The 19,789-nt window shown below is 46.6% G+C and overlaps 1 protein-coding gene across 1 annotated transcript; it reads left to right on the top strand.

Moving 5' to 3' along the window:
• The first annotated feature begins 471 nt into the window (after positions 1–471).
• On the top strand, positions 472–1,818 carry Drd1 (dopamine receptor D1). Its single transcript, XM_035441556.1, has one exon. It carries the CDS (start codon positions 472–474, stop codon positions 1,816–1,818), a length of 1,347 nt encoding a protein of 448 aa, XP_035297447.1.
• Positions 1,819–19,789: the final 17,971 nt, after the last annotated feature.

Genomic DNA, 19,789 nt, shown 5'->3' with positions numbered 1-19,789 from the left:
CTAAAGACTCGAGCTGCACGTAGTCTTGGTGAACGACTTGGTATTTTCCTTTGCTTTTTAGGGCACCTGGAGAGATGTGGCATTAGGGACTTGGAGGAGAAATACATGTGTTTTAAGCTGTGTCTTGGAGGAAGAGGCAGCACCCCTGAAAAGCGACCATAATTGACCAGGAAGAGGTCTCAGTCTCTTGAGTTGAAGATTTAGAATATGCTGAAAAGCTGGTGCTGTCTTTGGGGAATTTAGGGACCAGTCGGTGCCCGGGAGACAGATGGAAAGCAAGAGGGTACTTTTACCGGCATGGCTTGGATTGCTCCCGGGAAGGTCCTGATGGAACACCTCTGTCCTTTGGTCCGGGCAGCAACTGGAGCTGGGCAAGGGGCTGCTGGCTGGTGAGTGACCAGGGGAAGTGTGGCTAAGCCTACTCGAGAATCCCAGGGCCAACCCACCCAGAAGTGCTTTCCTGTCTGGAAGATGGCTCCGAACACTTCTACCATGGATGGGGCCGGGGCCGGGCTGCCAGTGGAGAGGGATTTCTCCTTTCGCATTCTCACGGCCTGTTTCCTGTCGCTGCTCATCCTGTCCACTCTCCTGGGGAACACCCTTGTCTGCGCCGCTGTCATCAGGTTCCGGCACCTGCGGTCCAAGGTGACCAACTTCTTTGTCATCTCTTTAGCTGTGTCAGATCTCTTGGTGGCTGTCTTGGTCATGCCCTGGAAAGCTGTGGCTGAGATTGCTGGCTTTTGGCCTTTTGGGTCCTTTTGCAACATTTGGGTAGCCTTTGACATCATGTGCTCCACCGCGTCCATCCTTAACCTCTGTGTGATCAGCGTGGACAGGTACTGGGCGATTTCCAGCCCTTTCCAGTATGAGAGGAAGATGACCCCCAAGGCAGCCTTCATCCTAATTAGCGTAGCATGGACTTTGTCTGTTCTTATCTCCTTTATCCCCGTGCAGCTAAGCTGGCACAAGGCAAAGCCCACGTGGCCCTTGGATGGCAATTCCACTTTCCTGGAAGACACTGAGGATGACAACTGTGATACCAGGCTGAGCAGGACGTACGCCATTTCATCCTCCCTCATAAGCTTCTACATTCCTGTAGCCATTATGATCGTCACCTACACCAGTATCTACAGGATTGCCCAGAAACAAATCCGGCGCATCTCAGCCTTGGAGAGGGCAGCAGTCCATGCCAAGAATTGCCAGACCACCACGGGTAATGGAAACCCCGTGGAATGTTCTCAATCAGAAAGTTCCTTCAAGATGTCCTTCAAGAGAGAGACTAAAGTACTGAAGACACTGTCTGTGATCATGGGGGTGTTCGTGTGCTGCTGGCTCCCCTTCTTCATCTCAAACTGTATGGTACCCTTCTGTGGGTCTGGGGAGACCCAGCCGTTTTGCATCGACTCCATCACCTTTGATGTATTTGTGTGGTTTGGGTGGGCAAATTCTTCCTTGAACCCCATTATTTATGCCTTTAACGCTGATTTTCAAAAGGCATTTTCAACCCTCTTAGGATGCTATAGACTTTGTCCTACAACAAACAATGCCATCGAGACAGTGAGTATCAACAACAATGGGGCTGTGGTGTTTTCCAGCCACCATGAGCCCCGAGGCTCCATCTCCAAGGACTGTAATCTGGTCTACCTGATCCCTCATGCTGTGGGCTCCTCCGAGGATCTGAAAAAGGAGGAGGCAGGTGGAATAGGTAAACCACTGGAGAAGCTGTCCCCGGCCTTATCAGTCATACTGGACTATGACACTGATGTCTCTCTAGAGAAGATCCAACCTGTCACACACAGTGGACAGCCCCCAACCTGAATTTTGGGTCATCATCTCCGAAGCTGGCCAGGGCTTCCCTAGAGCTGTTAAGGAATTAAGGTCTGGTGGGACTGTGAGCCACCACGAGATCCCTCTGCTGCTTCTGAACAATTACAAAGCTTTCCAAATGCATTACTTCCAGTGTGTTTTCTAAGGACTCATGAAGCACCACAAGGGAAAGGACTTGGGCTCTGAAATTGTTTTTGAAACTTATTATCTTAGGACGTTATTTTAAAAAATAGGGCAAAGAGTCAACAATCAACAGCTTCACTTAGAAATCAGAACTTTCTAGGAAGGAAGTGAGAGAGTTGAGTTTGCTGTGTCCAAACAGGTGCTAAAACTGTCCGAGCAGTTTTCAGATTGTACAGGTAGGTGCCCGCCTTCGCTCCTTACTTCTACAACACTAATTGAGCCTTACAGCAAGAGTGGGATGTCTCTTTTCAGAATTGACAGGCGATCTGTTGATAATGGTTTTATTTATTTATTTATTGTATTATATGGATATTTTAAATTTATCATAGTGAATCTATATTTATTCATATTTAATAGAACAAACCAATGTTATCGGAGACTGAACAGTCCATTGTACTAGCACTTTATGAGCCTGTGAAACACAGGAATTGTGAATTACTTCTAGAAACGCAGCAAAGACTGTCGAGCTGGCTCCTTAACATGACACAAACAAATACAAGATGAGATGTGACTGACACCACCAATGCTCCCCATCCTAAAATATTTTGAAAAGATTTTTTTTAAAAGAAGCTACTATTGTGTCCTGAATGAATGTTTTAAAAGGCAAAGGCTTTCCCATGGTGAATTTGCACTCCTGTAAATATCTGTGTAAAAGCCAGCTCAAGAAGAATACAACTTTACGTTTCTGTTTTTGGTTGGCAAGGAAGAGCATACGCCACTTTGTATTTATGTAAAATAATTGGCCCTCCCTGTCGCTTCTCATTTCATGCTTGAAATAGCTTTCTGAAACGAACAAATGGCTGTCCATCCAGGATTAAGAACTGCAGGGGGAACCAGCTGTAAATTCACGGGTCACAGGCGACCCTCCGATGGGCGGAGTCCATCTCTGGTTGTTCCTCGGCTGCCCACGTCTAACCAAGCCAGCTGCTCAAGGGGCTACTTTTGTAGAGCTTTAATGTGAATTTACTTACCCCCTTTTCAAATAAGCTCTTTAATGTTAGTGGTAAACTAGCTAATGAGTGGTGCCTCATCGTCACGTTATACTTCTGTTCCTGGGGGCAACAGAAGAGGCCCTTTCCCTCTTTATCTTGAACATCTCAAAGCCATCAGTATCACTAGTCACAAATGCTATTATTTTCCTCTGTGGTTTTGAATCTAGTTTCCACGTCACAGCCTGGACTGCAAACAGTACCATCAAGTCCCCCATGTGGGGGCATTGCAACAGTTATTTTATTTATTTATTTTTTTTTTGGAAATGTTTACAAGGTATTCTTGATAAGCAGTTGGCAACTCATGGAATGAACTGATGAAAAGTGAGCAGCTTGCTGACAGCAGCTCCCGAATCGGGTCTGTGTTCTTATGGACTCTGAATGTTTTTTCAGCTCTACTGCTTGTATGCTTTCTTACATACAATAAAATTATTTTGTGAGTTCAAATCAACCCCAGTGAAGCTGTGTTGCATTTGTTAAGCACATTTGAAAAAAGCTAGACTGTTTCAGGTTGACAGCTGGGAAAGCAAGGACATCTCAGATATGCCTTGCTTGTTTAAGACAGGAATTTCTCTTGTATATGCTTTTGATTTTCTCAGTGGAAAACGTTGCCTCACACTTCCCTTGTATTTTAACCATGTTCTGAAAAAGAAGCCTTTGTTCATCTGAAGAATTATTTTGTTTCTCATTTTTGGCTCTTTCTTTTTAAGAGATTATTTGTAAACGGAGTAAACATCTTAGAAAAGGCTGGCTTGCTCTGGGTGGCTGTGGTTTTGTGGATGACAGCAACCACTATGCATGCAAGTGGTGCTTACTTTGAAACCTAGCTAGAAATGACCTCTTGTCATGGTGTTGATGCTGCTGGGATCACCACAATGCCTAACAGGAACACTCCTGGGTTCTGCAAAGCTACTCCCCGCAACCCAAAGAAGGGAAAGGTCTCAGCTGCTGGTGATGCAGAAATTAAGGGTTAAGTTTGTAACTTGGAATATCACACAGAAGATGGTGTCTCTTTAGAGTCCCTGCTTGCTTCTCCCTGGCATCCAGTGAACACATCTGGCACGAGCACCAGGAAAGTCCTGTGCCTTTTCTTCATACCTCGTCAGCTCCTGGAGGCTCAACTTCATGTTCAAGGCAGGAGCTCAGCCGCAGGCTACAGTGCTCAGGCAAGGTGGTCACCATGAAACCAGTGAACGCTGACATAAATGCCTTCCTTTCATAGTGTATTTAGCGGTGATTTTAAATCATCATCATAAAATTCAGCATACCTTGCTCGCCTTGAGCAAGATGTACTTTGGGTTTCTCAGACACTTGATTGAACAAGACCATCTAGAGCACGTTAGTTCTGAAAACTACAAAAGCAAAATTGTGGCTAAACACATATTTAATTTTTAACTCTAGCGACGAGTTATGATGATGTTTAATCTGTGTGAAACACCTCACTGAGGTGGAGACAGCGTTTCTCTCTCTTCTTCACGGAAAAAAAAAAAAAAACTGCCTCCATTAAGTGCACACATGGTAACAAACAAGAGAGAAAGGAGGCCTGAACTCCAGGCCTGTGAAAGGACCAGATCACTCAGGCCAGCTGCTGGCTTCCTCTGGGACTTCAGCAAGTGTTACCACGAGTCCCACTTGAGCGTGTCCATCATCAGGAAGGGCGGAGCTTCTGCTTAGGTTTCTTCAGTGAAGGCTCAGCCTAGCACCCGTTCCTCATTCTCTCTGGGGACCCCTGTGTGAGCTTGGCCCAGGCACGTACTGACATTTCTTCCCATTTCCATGTTCTATCCCAAGCCCCCTGCCCAGAGCCAGTACACAGTTAGCTCTGGAAAAGCAGAAAGTACAGGGTCTCCTTTCGATAAGGGTGAGCATGAAGAGGTGTATTTTCCTCTCTGAGCCCTCATGCCCTTTTGTGAGACAAGCATAAGTGTGCAGGCTGCCTGAGGTCTGAAAAGAACGTGGAAGCCTGGGATACTGTAGGTCAATCTTGTAACATTGCCCTTTAGTGTTAATGGCTCTGCATATATTTGAATTTTTTTTGTGGAATGTAGTTAATTTTCAGCGTACACGTTGTCTGGGGATTCTCCCAGACACCGTTGTGTTTTGCTGTAGCTATGTGCCCTTTCAGAAACAAGTGACATTTTTAAGAAAATTGCCTTAAGCTGTCGCTACACTATGATCAAATCTGCCCACAACATTTTAATCCACCAAATCTCCTTGTCTTGGGGAATTTATTTCAGGAATCATGAGCCAATGGCTTGTTTGGTCTGGGCTAGTGAATATACAGTTTGCTTGTCTGTCTGGCTGGCTTATAGAGGTCACGGGAAAGAATTAGCATGGCGAGTCACAAGGCAGTGACTCTCGTAGATATAATGTGGTCCTACAGATTTGTGTGAGGTCACTGGATAGGAGACACCACCTGTTTATTTGCCAGAGGATTGAGAGCACAGAGCGTCACAGCACAAACATTGTGCCAAGGTTCCTGCCTGGCCCTTCTGTCACTTCAATGTTCACGGGACACACAGATTTAAAGCATTTGGACTGTAGGCTGCTCAAGATCTGGGAGTTGTAATTTAAATAGTATTAGACACTCAGGATTAATCTCTGATTTAAAAAAGGCTTAAACTTCTCATCGCGATGAGAAAAATGTATGGGACTTGTTAGACTGTTTGTTGTGACTGCAGAGCAGACTGTCAGCACTTGACATTTGCAGATGTCTTCAGCCACCGAGAAGGGTCTGCTCTGAGACCACCTTGCGTGTCCCAGGGGACGGAGATGCTAGCAAAGTGGCAGATGACAGTGGGACCCAAGAAGACTGAGTCACAGGGCAGGGTGTTGCATTTCATTTAAACAAATGGATCCATTATTACAGTCCCTGTAAGTAAGTTTTCATCTCTACTGACAAGGCTGTGGCTGGAATGAGGAAATGGAATGACTTCTCAGGTATATTGTGGTTGGAAATTATGATATGTGAGCTCCACTTTGACTGTGACAGGCTCCCAGAGGTAGCTTCCCTTTGCTATTAGAAACCTTGACAGAGGACAGTGTTCACTAGCTTTCATTAACCCAGCAGTGGTTTTCATTGTGGCATCTCACACTTGTTTTCCTTTTAGCCAACTCTTCCCTTCCAGTCCTCTCCTTCCCCCCATCTCCCGCTGCCCCTTTCCTTCCCCCAGCACCCCCTTCTGCTTTCCTGACACCCCTAGACTTCTTTCCCCCATCCCACGGTCCTCTTCATAGTTTCATGTCCTATACTCTGTCCCCACCAAAACATATTCACACACATAAAAACTCAAATCTCGGATCTGTGTTTGAGAGGAAATGCGGCGTTGGCCTTCCCAGTCTAGGTTTCTTAGCTTAGCGTGGTAATTTGTAGTTGCGCTCATTTTCCTGCACATGCCATGATTTCATTTTTCTTTAACAGTGATTCAGATTTCATTGTGCATGCACAGCACATTTTCTTTACCCAGTTGTCTGTTGACAGATGTCTAGGCTGGGTCCACTTCCTACAGTGCAGCAGTGAACATGGGTGTGTAAATCCCTGTTGTAGTGTTTCAAGTTCTTTGGTCATATGCCCAGGAGTGGTGCAAGTGGGTTACACAGTAGTCCTACTCTTAGTTTTCTGAGAAACCTTCATACTGATTTCCATGGTGCTATGCCAGTTTACACTCTGACCTGTAGTGAATAAGGCCACTCGCCCCCCCCCCGCCCCCCCGTCCCTCGAAGCAGCATCACCAGGATAGCCATTTGGACTCAGGTGAGACTGAATCTCAAAGAAGTTATAATTTGTGTTTCAGAAAGGTACTTTTAAAGTGCAGATAGAACTGTTTTATACCCATACACAGCATTGTTTAATGGCTCCCAATTATTTTTTTAGAAAAAAGTATCAAGCTCATTCAAGGACCTTCATGCTCTAGCCTAAGGTGGCCTGGTGGCCTCTGCTACGTCATCTCTTATCAGTATCCCAAGGAACTACCCCATAGGTATTTCCAACTGCGTGCAGTACCTGGGGTCCTTTCTTGTTTTTATACTTTGCCCGCACTGCTCATGCTGCTGGGACACCCTTCCCTGCCACCAGGGCTTGCCTGCCACTGCGTGCCCTTTAAGATGCTGTTAGGTGAGATTGCTGGAGGCGTCCCCCAACCTTTTCTCCATTCTTCCATCACACTGCGTGGACACAGTGCCGGCCTTCCATTGCTACCAGACGGCCGTGAGAAGAATCTCCTTCATCACTGCCACTACTGTGGGACAGTCTCCTGCTTTATTGTTCTGAGGCCATGGGACATGGAGAACTGAAGTTGTCTTCTTCCACGATCCTTCTATATGATTTTAAAAACTTTGAAATTGAAGTGTATTTTGGATATGTGTAGTCTGTGCACCACTTCTGTGCTTGGCTTGTCAGAGAAAGGGCACTGGAGTCCCTGGAACTGGAGCTGTGGGTGCTGGGAACTGAACCTGGATCCTCTGATAAAAAGCCAGTGCTCTTTCTTCACCTCCGAGCCACCTCTCCGGCCTTCTGCGTATATTCCTAAGTATTCAGCATGTGTGGCTTACAGAAGTTGCTCAGCAGATCTCTACTGACTGGTTGGCTGACTGACTGAATGGATGAATGGGTTGAAACATGGAATGTTGGAACCACAAATTTATTTACGTATTTACTTATGGCGTGCATGCATGTGCACACCGTGTCTGTGTGTCTACATGTGTGCATGCATGGAGGCCGTAGGCTGACGTCAGGAGTCTTCCTCTATCCTCTGTGCTGAGCTGTCTAGACTGGCTTCTCCATGCCAACTGTACTTGGATTCTAGGCGTGCAGCCATGCTTGAAGTTTCTAACAGAGGCTCTGGAGTCATTGGCTTATGCAGCAGGCGCTTCACCAGCTGAACCATCTTCACAGCCCCGCAGTTTCATTATTCTAACACATTTATTTATTTGTGTGTTTGTTTGCATGCATGTGGGTATATGCATGTGTGTGTATGAGGGGTGCACATGCACATATCTGTGATGCATGTGAGTATACATATGTGTGTGTCTGAGGGGTTCACATGAACATATCCGTGCAGGCATGTGGAGGCCAGAGGTCAACCTTGGGCTTGTTTCTCGGGAGCTGTCCACTTTCTTTCTTTCTTTCTTTCTTTTTTTTTTTTAACTTTTAGATGCAGGCTTTCAGTGGTGCCCAGGCTGGCTGGCTAGTGAGCCCCAAAGTTGTTCTGACTCTGCCTCACCAGTAATGAATTACATGCCGCCATGCCTGGATTTTTTTGTTTGTTTGTTTGTTTTTTCGAGACAGGGTTTCTTCGTGTAGCTTTGGAGCCTATCCTGGCACTCGCTCTGGAGACCAGGCTGGCCTCGAACTCACAGAGATCTGCCTGCCTCTGCCTCCCGAGTGCTGGGATTAAAGGCGTGCGCCACCAACGCCCGGCCATGCCTGGCTTCTTATGTGGCTAGTTGGGTTCAAACTCAGGCCCCTTTATTTGCATGGCAAACACTTTACTGACTGAATTCTCTGTCCTCTGGGGATATCTTTGATGTGTTTGCCTAAGTCTTCTAGGCTCTCTCTAATATGTTGGGCACATTTTTCAATTGATGCCTGGACTATGGTTCCTTGAAGTCTGTCATGGCCGTATAGATGTAATAACACACACATATATCACAGCAAAAAGTTGTGTTTATGCACACACAGCCGCATCCACACAGCTAGATTCACATATACATGTATATGTAACCCACACAATTTAACATAGCTTCTAGTTACTACCCTTCTAAGAACACAGTGTGTGAGCAGATCCCAGGCTGGATGCCAGGAGCTCGGAGATGAGTTCGATTTTGTCCCTGCCTCCAAGGAGCTTTACACCAGGAAAGAAGGAGACAGACACGCACATAAACCAGCGTTGAGAGTTCGATGAAAGGAGAAAGATGTTCTTTCCCAGGTAGTGTTGAGCCTCCACCATGTTGAGCCTCCAGCACCAAGTCCTGTCCGCTAGGGTCTCATTCCATTCTCACATCCATCCTACAGAGGGCACTGTTAGCACCACCATCCCCACCTCCTAATCAGTACTCAGGGAGGGTATATGGGTTCAAGGTCACATAGCTGGAAAACGATTCCTTTTAACCACAAACGTGTTCTCTTTACCAGAAAATAGTCCTAATTGGTCAAGTAACTTCTTAGAAAGGTTCTAAATCACTTCAAGCGGGTGTATTAAAAAGACCTTTTATCCTGGAGGATTCCCCAGGTATTTACAGAATGAAATGATGCCATTACTATAAACTAGATGGAACTATGTGGTTCCATCCCCTCACCTGACTCCAAGCTACCAGAGTTCAGGGGGTCGGCTTTTGAAAGGTTGGTGAATAATGACAACGAGAAGTGTGTCTTTGAGTTTAAGACAAGAAGATCTTTAAGACATTGAAATTTCAAAAATTGTGACCTGGAGCAGCTCAACAAAGTCCAGAGTTGACTTACTCACAGCTAAGATCTGCCTTTGTTTGCACACCAGCTCAGTTAGACATATTTACTCAGCCTCAGCATTTATTGACTCCTCGCTCGTGTTCAGGGCTGCTTTATACTGGTGATAGGAGAATGGGGAAGAGAAGGGAAGGGCAGGAGGGAGGGAGGGGGGGAATGATGGAGGGAGATGAGTGGAGGGGGGAGGAAGGGTGGTGCTAATGGAGAGCCTGGGGAAGGGAGCAGCACTTGAAGCAGGCCACAAGAACGGCTGGAATTCTGTCAGGTGGAAACGGACAGGGAGAAGGAGTGCCTAGAAGCTACATGGGGCTGGGAATGGGTGCTGAGTCAGTGCTCTGGATACAGGACACGATGCAGAGATGAAGATTTGGTCCACAGGCTGTCACATGCGTCGGTTTGACACGGTCTCACCTTCTGCAAAGCCCCATGTTAGTGAGTGCACCTGCAGGATGAGCCTGATGGTCACACACTGTGCGTAGGACCCTTCCCGTCTGCTGTCATATCCACCTGGATGTCGCTCTCAGGTGACAGCTCTTTGCTTTTCATCCCCATAGCCATTCTCATCCACACGAGACTTGCCCTGATCTGAGCCTCCCTGTGCTTTTCCCTCAGGTCTCCCTCTGAAGCCTGCAGCTCCTTGTAGGACCAGTCTTCTCTGTTTTTATGTGAACTTGGGAGTCCCTGGAGGGCTCCATGATTCTTTAAAACAAAATAATTTTAGTGACCAGCACAGCTGGCCACCCAGTAGGGTTAATATCTTTGGAAAGAGGGTAGGTGCTCACGAGTGCAACTTGGTTTTCACTGTGGGGTTGTCTCTGCTGAGGTTATGTGGGTTGTCTCAGCAAAGGCTTCTCTGTTGCTAACACAACTTAAGGAGGTGTTTGAAGCAGTATTTAAGTGGCAAATGATAACTCTCATACTTAAGTGCCTGGATAACAATTCAGGCAAGGGAGGATGTGCCAACCAAATGTCACTAGAGCATTCCTGAATGGTCTATCCACATCCATGCTGTGTGGAGACTGAGTTTTTAGGCCAAATGTATTTAGCATTATAAACAGGTTGACTGTAATTAAGATAATGGTCAGTCCCATTTTTAAGATGCTTTTTCAGTGCACACTGCTGTTAGTTATTAAACTGGGGGGTAGCGGGTGCTCGCTCAGAATTGTGCAAAACATCTGTGGCTTTTACTGACCTCATAGTAGGCTATCTATAAACAGACTGTTTCTGACTGGCATAAGAAGATTAAAGAGGACCTACTTTTAGAGGGGACCAGGGGCTATAGAGTGGTGGCTTTGGATTTTTTAAAAGCTTGGTTTCACTATTGTCAAGGCAAAAGCAAAATGCCATTTTTAGAAAGCATCCATTGGCATCAATATTGAAGCAAAAGCGCATTTGCTCGCTCTTGGTCTCATGCAATTTATAACATCTCATTTGGATGAAGCTCCATCTAATAGTGGAATCTCCAGGTGGGGACAAGACACAGACATTTTCCTTTCTGGTTACAGGAATGCAAACTGATATGGCTAATAAAAGGAGGGGTTTGGCAGGAGTAACCAAACTCTAAATACACATACAGTTCTAAAATACACATACAGTTAGAGTCAGTATTGTACGCCCTAGATCTGCTGTGTCCAATCTTCCTGTGTGTGCATGTGTGTGCTCCTATGTGTGATTCCCTGTGTGCTTCCTGTGTGCTCCCCTGTGTGCTCCCCTGTGTGTTCCTGTGTGCTCCCCCCATGTGTGCAGACACACCTGCAGGCTTTCTCACGAGGGTCCGGTGATACAGGAATGATTGCAGGATGCTGTAGAAGTCTAAGGAAGACTCTCCTCTGCCCTGTAAAAGTTCACCGGAGTAAACACAGACAGACAGACTCATCAGAGGAAAAGGCACAAACAATTGTTAATATTGTTAATATTAATCTGCAGGAATGTAGTGACACTGTGTGATTACCCTTTAGTTCAACATTTTCTCAGAAACATATGTACCCCTTTTTGTGTGGAAGAGGGGCAAGTAGGGATATTATTAGTCACTGTGACCAAATATTAGCAAGAAGCAATTTAAGAAGAAAAGGATCTAATTTGGCTTACAGTTTGGGGGGTGGGTACACTCCACCGTGACAGGGGAGTCTGCTCACATAACAGCCATGCTCAGGAAGCAGACAGTAAACAGGGGCAGGGCTGAGTTGTAAACCTCAAGCCAGTCCTCCATGACCCACACACTTCTTCCAGAAAAGCTCTACCTTTTAAAATAATTTTAGTTTTGAGATTATGTTGTAACGATATCAATTTTCCATTCCCTTCTCTCTTCAAACTCTCACATACACACCCCTCCTTTCTCTCTTTCAAATCCATGGCCTCTTCTCTCATTAATTGTTGGCACATACATTTGTGTGTGTATAGTATGTTGGGGACCATGTGTTCAAACAGGAGCCTATGGGGACATTATACATTTAAACCATGACAATAGAGGATTTTTAGAGGAACAGCAAATGTTTGGGAGACTGCAACCGAGTGGGTTTGGAGAACATATGTGACCCACAGAACAGACAGTGGTTTGCTGATGATTCTCTGTGGTGTGGAATGAAGGACAGTGGCGTGTGGGGGAAGCTGGCAATGCTGACAGACTGAAATCCTCTTGGGAGAGGGGTTAAAAGGATGAAAGCTGAGCATCCAGGCTTCAGGCAGAAGGGGTAAGTGTGTAGAAAGCGTCACCCTGCTCTGGTGGATGGAATGGGAGAAGGAACAGCGGGAGGTCAGGGTAACTCTGACAACAAAGCAGTTTCTAAGGCCTCTGAGCCATGAGAGCCCAGGAGTGCCATCCTCTGCCCCCCAACACAGTGTGTGGCAGCAGAAAAGGAGGGTGGAGTCAGGGACACTGCTAGAGGGGCTTTCATGACTTACTATGAAGTGAAAAGGCATATTCCAAGATGATAAAGACATGATGTTTTTACTTAGACAGTGTAAGAAGCACATTTCCCTAAAAAATTATTTGTATTATTATTTGTTTGTGTGTGTGTGTGTGTGTGTGTGTGTGTGTGTGTGTGTACGCCCACGCGCGCACCTGTCTGTCTGCACAGTGTGCATGGGGTGCCCCAGGAGGCCAGAAGAGGGCAATGGATCCCTGAGGCTGGAGTTGCAGGTGTTTGTGAGCTCCGCCGAGTTCTGGACAATGAACTCAGGTCCTCTGGAAGCAGGAGGTGCTCCTAACCACACTGGGGACATCAGTGATTGCTGATCTGAGGTCCTTGGCTCTGACAATCGACTCTTCTCAGATCTTCTTTGCTGTAAAAGTTCAATAAGTCTCCCTTCTGCCTTATTATGACCCTAGTGTACCTCAGATCAAACATATTGAAATAGTCCCACGTTTCCTTTAAATTTATGAATAAATATTCATATATATCCGCAAAACAGATTTTTAAGTATTGCTTGTAAAAGGGTTCTTTACTTCAGTTTTGTAGTTCTTCTGTTTTATTTTTGTGTTATTTTGTGTATCCCCCCTAACCCTGAGGAGCTGAAGCTTATGTGTACTTTTTAAAGCTCAGGTCCCTGGGGATTTCCAGGTCCTTGGTCTTGAACAGGCTACGGCAAAAATTCTCTCCCAGTTTTGAGAGTGCAAATGATGCTATGCACAACAGGAGTCACACCTCACTGCTTCCTTTGGTGGCTCGCTCTGGGTTCTAGTTAGGCTGCAATTCTTCAAATGAGTATGGTCCTGTTCTAAAACTCAGGGTGCAATGGTGAGTTCATTGTTTCTTTTCTTGTCACTGGCTGTGACAAACTCTCAGACCAAAGTAACTTAAGGGATAAAGGGAGGTTCTGGCTTGTAGTTCCAAAGAGTATACAGTTCACTATGATGGGAAAGGTGTGGTGGCCGGAGCACAAGGCTGTCTGGTCACACCCCATCCCTATCAGGACAAGGCTAAGTCACATCCACAGGTAAGAGCAGAGAGACAATGGATGCATGCAGGCACACAGCTTCTTCTCTCCACTGTTAAGTTCAGGTTAGGCCTCCATATGGTGCTGCCCCCATTCAGGATGGGGCTTCCCACTTCCCATTACCTCAGTTAAGAAATCCCCCATAGACCTGCCCACAGGCTGACTAGATCTAGACAGTGATACTGTCTTTCCAGATGATTCCAGACTGTATCAAGTGGCCAGTGAAAGCTGACCATCAGAGTGACACAAAAAGATTCCAATTAAAGTCAAACTAGAAAACACCCCAGTGTTTGCTCCTAGATATAGCATCTGGGGACACTTTTGGATTTAATTGTTCTTATTACAGATACAAATGGCAACTGCTTTAGCAATATGTTTATGTTAAATGTCCCCATAGGCTCATTTTAGGTATTTCTAGAGAATAGCAATGAAGGCTTTCAAGTAAAGAGTCCCAGGACGGGAGATAAAAACAATTAAGGAAACAGGAAGGTAATGTCAGGCACATTCTTCTTTGGTCTTTTGTTCAGAGAGGAAAACATTGACGTGTGAAGTACCCAATTGTATAACCTGGAAGATTCTAGCAGGAGACAAATGCAGAGGCTCACCAGGTCAGGAATGAATTGGGGAGAAAACAGTTTGGATATGATTGGGTCAAATGGTCCTCAGTGTGGCGGTTGAGAGACCGTGGAGCCTCTGAGGAAAGGGCTGGTGGGAATTGCTCGACTTTGAGGGTGTGCTCTTGAAGGGACCAGCTCCCCATTTCGGCAGCCATAACAGCCAGACACGTGCTTTTCTGACCTTGCCTTAGTCACTAGAGGTTAGATGCCTGCCTCGTGGCAAGGAACCAATCAGAAGTTAGCTGGTGGCGCTATGCTTTACGACCCTGGGTGTACTTTAAGGACAAGCCCACAGCAATGATGCACAGAGCATAGCAACCACTCTGGGAGGCCCTATGAGCCATAACAACCAGTTGGCCAATCAACACAGGGCAAGCCCTCCAAGCCTGGAGGCACACCAGTCCTGAGCCTGTGCGAACCCCTAGACACTCCCCATATAACATCTCTATGTAGACGCTTTGAAGTGTCTTTTCTAGCCATCCGCCATGGCGGGTGGGTGAAAGACCCGAGCTAACATGGGGTTAGCTCGTTAAATTACAATAAAGCCTCGTGCAGTTTGCAGCAAGCTTTCGAATCTGCCTGGTGATTGGGGTGACTGAAGTCCTGGGCTGGGACCCCGGAGACCTGAGTTTTTCCGGGGGGTCTAACACTCTCAGCAGGTGGTTCTGGTTTGACCTCAGTCAGTTCTTACCACAGGGCATTAAAAACAACAACAACAACAACAACAACAACAACAACAACAACAAACCCCCCAAAAAACCTCGAAAAAACAGCAGCAACAACAACAACAAAAAAAGAGGATCCTGAATCTCTGAATTTCTTTGGCTTCCTGTATGTCATGTGACCCTGCCTGCACGTGACTCCCTCTGCCGCAAAGCCCCCAACAGAGACCAAGCAGATGGTCTTGGATTTTCAAAATGAGCTAAATAAACCTTTATTTTTCTTTTTAAAAGTACCTAACCTCTGCTATTTTGCTGAAGCAACAGGAAACAGACTAGCACAGTGGTTAACAGTCAGTTGCAGGGAGGCGTGGTTAATTCCTTCAGATACATAGCTGCGTGGGAGAAGGCCTTTGGAGTCCTTTTCTCTTGCATCAGTTTATAGGAGGCTACATGTTTCCGAGGGACTAAGGCTACATGCTCCTCACCTTGGCACAGACTTTCTCCCACGTCATTCAAGAGGTACAAAGTGTGAGCAGTCAGCCTGACTTTTCTTGGCTCAATCTAATGGTTATCAAACCACAGACGCACAACTGACAGAGGTTCCAAATTCAGGGATGGAGGGAGGGACAGGATAATGGAGGAGGGGAGGAGTGATGGATGGAAGACCTCGAAGCTTGTTAAGAGTTAAGGACTGATCGCTTACTTTTTTAGACAAGCTTTAAATGGGCAGAAAAATTATGAAGATAGTGTAAAGCCATACATCCTGTAAGGACTCAGGCGTTATGCTGGCCTGCCTCTGTCACCTGGCAGAATGCACTCAGGCAGTAAATACCCTGGCCAGCCCAGGGTTCCATGAGTACTACTAGCCTGCATCAGGTGCAAAGGAGCTCTTTAAAAGACAGACCCCGCCCATTTATGCTCTCTTTACCTCTCTCTTTCTGCTCTTTCTAGCTGTGCTCTCTCTCCTCTCTCTCTGCCCCTGTCTCCCTCTTCTGTTCTCTCTTTGTCTCTTCACCTCTTTTCTCCTTCCTTCCCCCTCCTCTGCTTTCCAATAAAACTTCTCACTCGAGCTCTGTCCGCCTGGTGTGTTTGTCCCCTGCCTCGGTCTCCCTCGCCTGCCACCAAGTCCACCATGGTCCCCCACGCAGTACCCCCTCCCAGCTTTATGCTAACATTTAAGCAAAGGAACAACACATCCCGTTTCCTCTGCTGCCAATACTTGTCTGAAGTACTGAAACGAACAAAAGACATTGGATGAAATTCTCAAAAAGAGTAATAAAAACATATCAAAGATGAGCTAAGTACGGTTACAATTCGTGAAAATATTGCTACGCCTTTATCAACGGAAGCCCACAATCTACCGAGGCTCCCTTCACTTTCCCTTAGGTTCCTCTTCCTGTCAGAGGGCTCCGTGCAGCGTTCCACATCAGATCGGGCCGCCAGACGTCCTCAGGCTGCCACAGCGTCTCAGAACTTTCAGTGACCTGTCACTTGTGACGAATAATGGTCCGATGCCGCATACTGCCTCGTAGCTGGGATTTGTCAGGGTTGCACTATCGGGCTGCGATGGCTTTGCGGAGGAAGGTGCAGAGGTCAGGGGTCACTTTCATCTGGTCACATCAAGAGTAAACACTGCCATCGTTACCTGTCACCTGGCACACACGGCTGAGCTGGTGTTTGTTGGGTTTTCCACTGAGCCGTGACGCACTCCTGACTTGAGTTCTTTGTGGGAGACGAGTGTGTGCAGCCACGTCTGTTCTTTCCGTTACTTATTTATGTCAGCGTGGGTCTTGGAAATCCAAGTTTCACTTTGAGCTATAGCGCCATGCTGCTTACTTTTCTTGTCCTTCGACCCTTGAGAGTTCCGTCCCCTGTCTGCTCCAGTGCCCTTTCCCTGCCACTGTCATTGAGGGTCCCTGCACATTCCTGCTTCCAGGCACTGGACGATGCTGTAGGCTGGACTTGAGTATATCCCGTTGCAGCCCTAGAATCAGGCATTTCCCCCGGTTGCCATAGCAACTGAGCTCCACTCACTGTGTGCTGGCTGCTGAGAGAGACTCCGGACCCTCTTAGTGACAGCCTAGGGCATCCATCCGCATGTGTACTAACCTGTAAATCCACATATTGAAACATATTTTTACATATAACCACTGACAGTTATTTTCAGTTAAGTTTGTATTCTTTCCGGGATCTTCCCCTGGAACCCACCACCACACAGGCCACTCTTACCCCTCGCTTTGCTTTTCTGTTCCTACCCTTCCCAGAGGGAAGAGTCTGGTCCCCACCACCTTCCATCCATTCATGGAGTGCTCACTGTTCAATCCCAGCATTGAGTTGTTAGCTGATACCATGGTGGGGACCCACTGTCTCAAGTGTTTATGTCCCTGGCTTATGGGCACGTCCATTTTCTTTTAGTCTTACGCATTGCATCCTTTACAAAGTTAAGTTAGATTTCCTCTTCACCAAGTTGTTTCAGATGTTTGCAGTGCAGCTAATTTCCACGTTGGGCTCCTGACATTTAAAGCGACGGCTTATTAAGGAATTCTGAGCACTAAGGCACACTCCACTCCGTGACATTCAGGAGAATTTCGTCATGTTGTGTGTCTAGCACATCGTGCAGAAGGCGTCACAGTCCTGAAATCCAGACTGTGGGGCTAGAGAGTGTGCTGCGTGGCTAGGCACACTGGCCCGTCTATTAGAGGAGCCAGGTTTGAGTCCCATCACCCACATGGAACTCACAGACATCTGTCACTCCAATTTCAGGAGATCCAGTGCCCAGCAAGCAACTGGTGCACAGACCTGCATGCATGCAAGAAAACACATCTGTACTTTGCCAGTTTAACCTTTCTCTCTGCCCAGCCCCCAGAACTGAGGTCAGAAGTGGGCATCTGAGCCCCTGAGCTGGAGCTACAGAAGGCTGTCAGCCACCGTGTGGCTGCTGAGAACTAAAACCAGGTCTGTACAAGATCAACGAGTGCTTGTAACTGCTGGACTATCTTTCTGCCCCCATTTGCCCTGCTAAAAAGTGGATTATTTTCTTTCCGAGTCCCATGTGTTCCTGTGTGGTTTGGACACAGCATTAGGTGACTGTGTCACACGCATGCTGTCAGGCTGCCGATGATCTTCTCATCCTCCTGTCAGCGTCTTTCACTGAGCTGAACTTAAACAATTTTGATAAAATCCAGTTTGTCATTTCCTATCTGTGTGCTCACATTTGTGTGCTGTGTGTGTATCCGTGTGGGCACACTCTCATGTATGTTCACATTTGTGTGCTGTGTGTATCCGTGTGGGCACAGGCGCATGTGTGTTCACATCTGTGTGCTGTGTGTGTATCCGTGTGGGCACACACGCATGTGTGCTCACATTTGTGTGCTGTGTGTGTATCTGTGTGGGCACACGCGCATGTGAGTTCACATTTGTGTGCTGTGTGTGTATCTGTGTGGGCACACGCGCATGTGTGCTCACATGGAGGCCGGAGGTGGATGTCAGGAGTCTTCTTCAGGCCTTTGTCACATTATTTGTTAGACGCAGCGTCTCTCATTGACCGGGAGTTCGCCTATCCGGTTACGGTCGCCAGCAAGCCCCAAGATCCTCCTGTCTCCACCCTCGAGCTCTGGGATTACAGACACGGGCTTCCATGACCAGATTTCTATGTGAGTGCTGGAGATTTGAACTCAGGTCCTTAGGTGTGCATGGCAAGCACTTTAGTGACTAAGTTATCTGTCCAGCCCAAGCTCACTAATGTTTTCCTTCATGGGTTATGATTAAAAACTTGTCATCAAAGCCAATGGTGTGCACACCCCTCCATGTTCTGTTCTAGATGGTTTGTATAGCTTTATGTCTCACACACAGGTATATATGAAGCAGTTATGATATAAAGTTCTGTGTACAATGTAAAGCGTAGGTCTAGACTGATCGCTTGACCCATGTATTCCATCACCAAATGTCACAAAACAAACAGCTGGAGAGGTGGCTCAGTGGTCAAGAGTGGTGGCTGCTTCTCCGGAGGATCAGTGTCCAATTCCCGGCACCCTCAAGTAGGTCATGCCCATCAGTAACTCCAGTCCTGAGGAGATGGCGCCCTCTTCTGGCCTCTGTGGGCACAGCATGCACATACATGCACATACATAAAATACAAATACAATTTTAAAAATTAGAACAAACCAAACACGCACCAGTATGAAGCAAATGGCCTTTGTACCCATGTCACAGATTAACCGACGACAGTGATGACCAATGGGGTCTGTCTGTGTGCTCTTTGTCCTGTCCCCTGATCTGTGTCTGTTTCTCACTGCTGTCATGCTGTCCTGTCACATGGTCCTTACAGTGAGCCTGGAAATTGGGTCATGTGCATCCCTCAACTTTTATTTTTCAAATTAGTTTTTGCCCTCCTAGGTTTCTTTTGTTTCCATGTAGACAACAGAATATATTCTTTGATGTCTACATTTTTATTTTTTGCTGTGCCTTTGAATTTGTTACATTAAATGTACAGACCAAGTTCAGAAAATTGGCATCTTAAAAATCTGAGTGCCTAAATTACATTTCCATTTTCCCTTGAACATATGAGTGCGTGCTTATGTATTTATTTGTGTACAAGTGGTGTATGTGCACATATGTATGTTAATGCATGCTTTCATGTGGAGGCCAGAGGAGGACAACAGGTATCCTGCCCTCTCTCTCTTGATCTTAGTTCCTTGAGGTACAGTGTTTCTCTGAACCTGGAACTGGACTTGTGCCCTGGCCTTCCTCCTATATCTGTCGTCCACATCCCTGGGGTTACAGATGCACACACAACCACACCCAGATTTGTGTGGATGCTGGGAGCTGAGCTCAGGATTTCATCTTACCTGCTGAACCACCAGCCCCCTCCCCTCCAGCCAGCCCCCTCCAGGCCCCTCCAGGCCCCTCCAGCCTCCTCCAGCCCCCTCTGGTCCAGGTGTTTAAATTCTTGAACATAGACTATGATGCCATGTGTGGAAAAAGACAGTTTTATTTCTTGTTTTCTAAACTACGTGTCTTGCATTTGCTGCCCTGGACCTACTGAATCAGCTATGATTTCCAAGAGGATGTTGACCTGAGTGGTGAAAAGAATTCCTAACTGGGGAGAAACCA

The sequence above is a fragment of the Cricetulus griseus genome, chromosome 3 (genome assembly GCF_003668045.3).
Source record: "Cricetulus griseus strain 17A/GY chromosome 3, alternate assembly CriGri-PICRH-1.0, whole genome shotgun sequence".
NCBI lineage: Eukaryota > Metazoa > Chordata > Mammalia > Rodentia > Cricetidae > Cricetulus > Cricetulus griseus.
Note: the sequence above shows the minus strand (reverse complement) of the source record. Positions and strands in the feature narration are given on the sequence as shown.

Coding starts and splice junctions, on each gene's coding strand:
- Drd1 (XM_035441556.1), top strand. CDS start 472: ATGGCTCCGAACACTTCTACCATGGATGGGGCCGGGGCCGGGCTGCCA.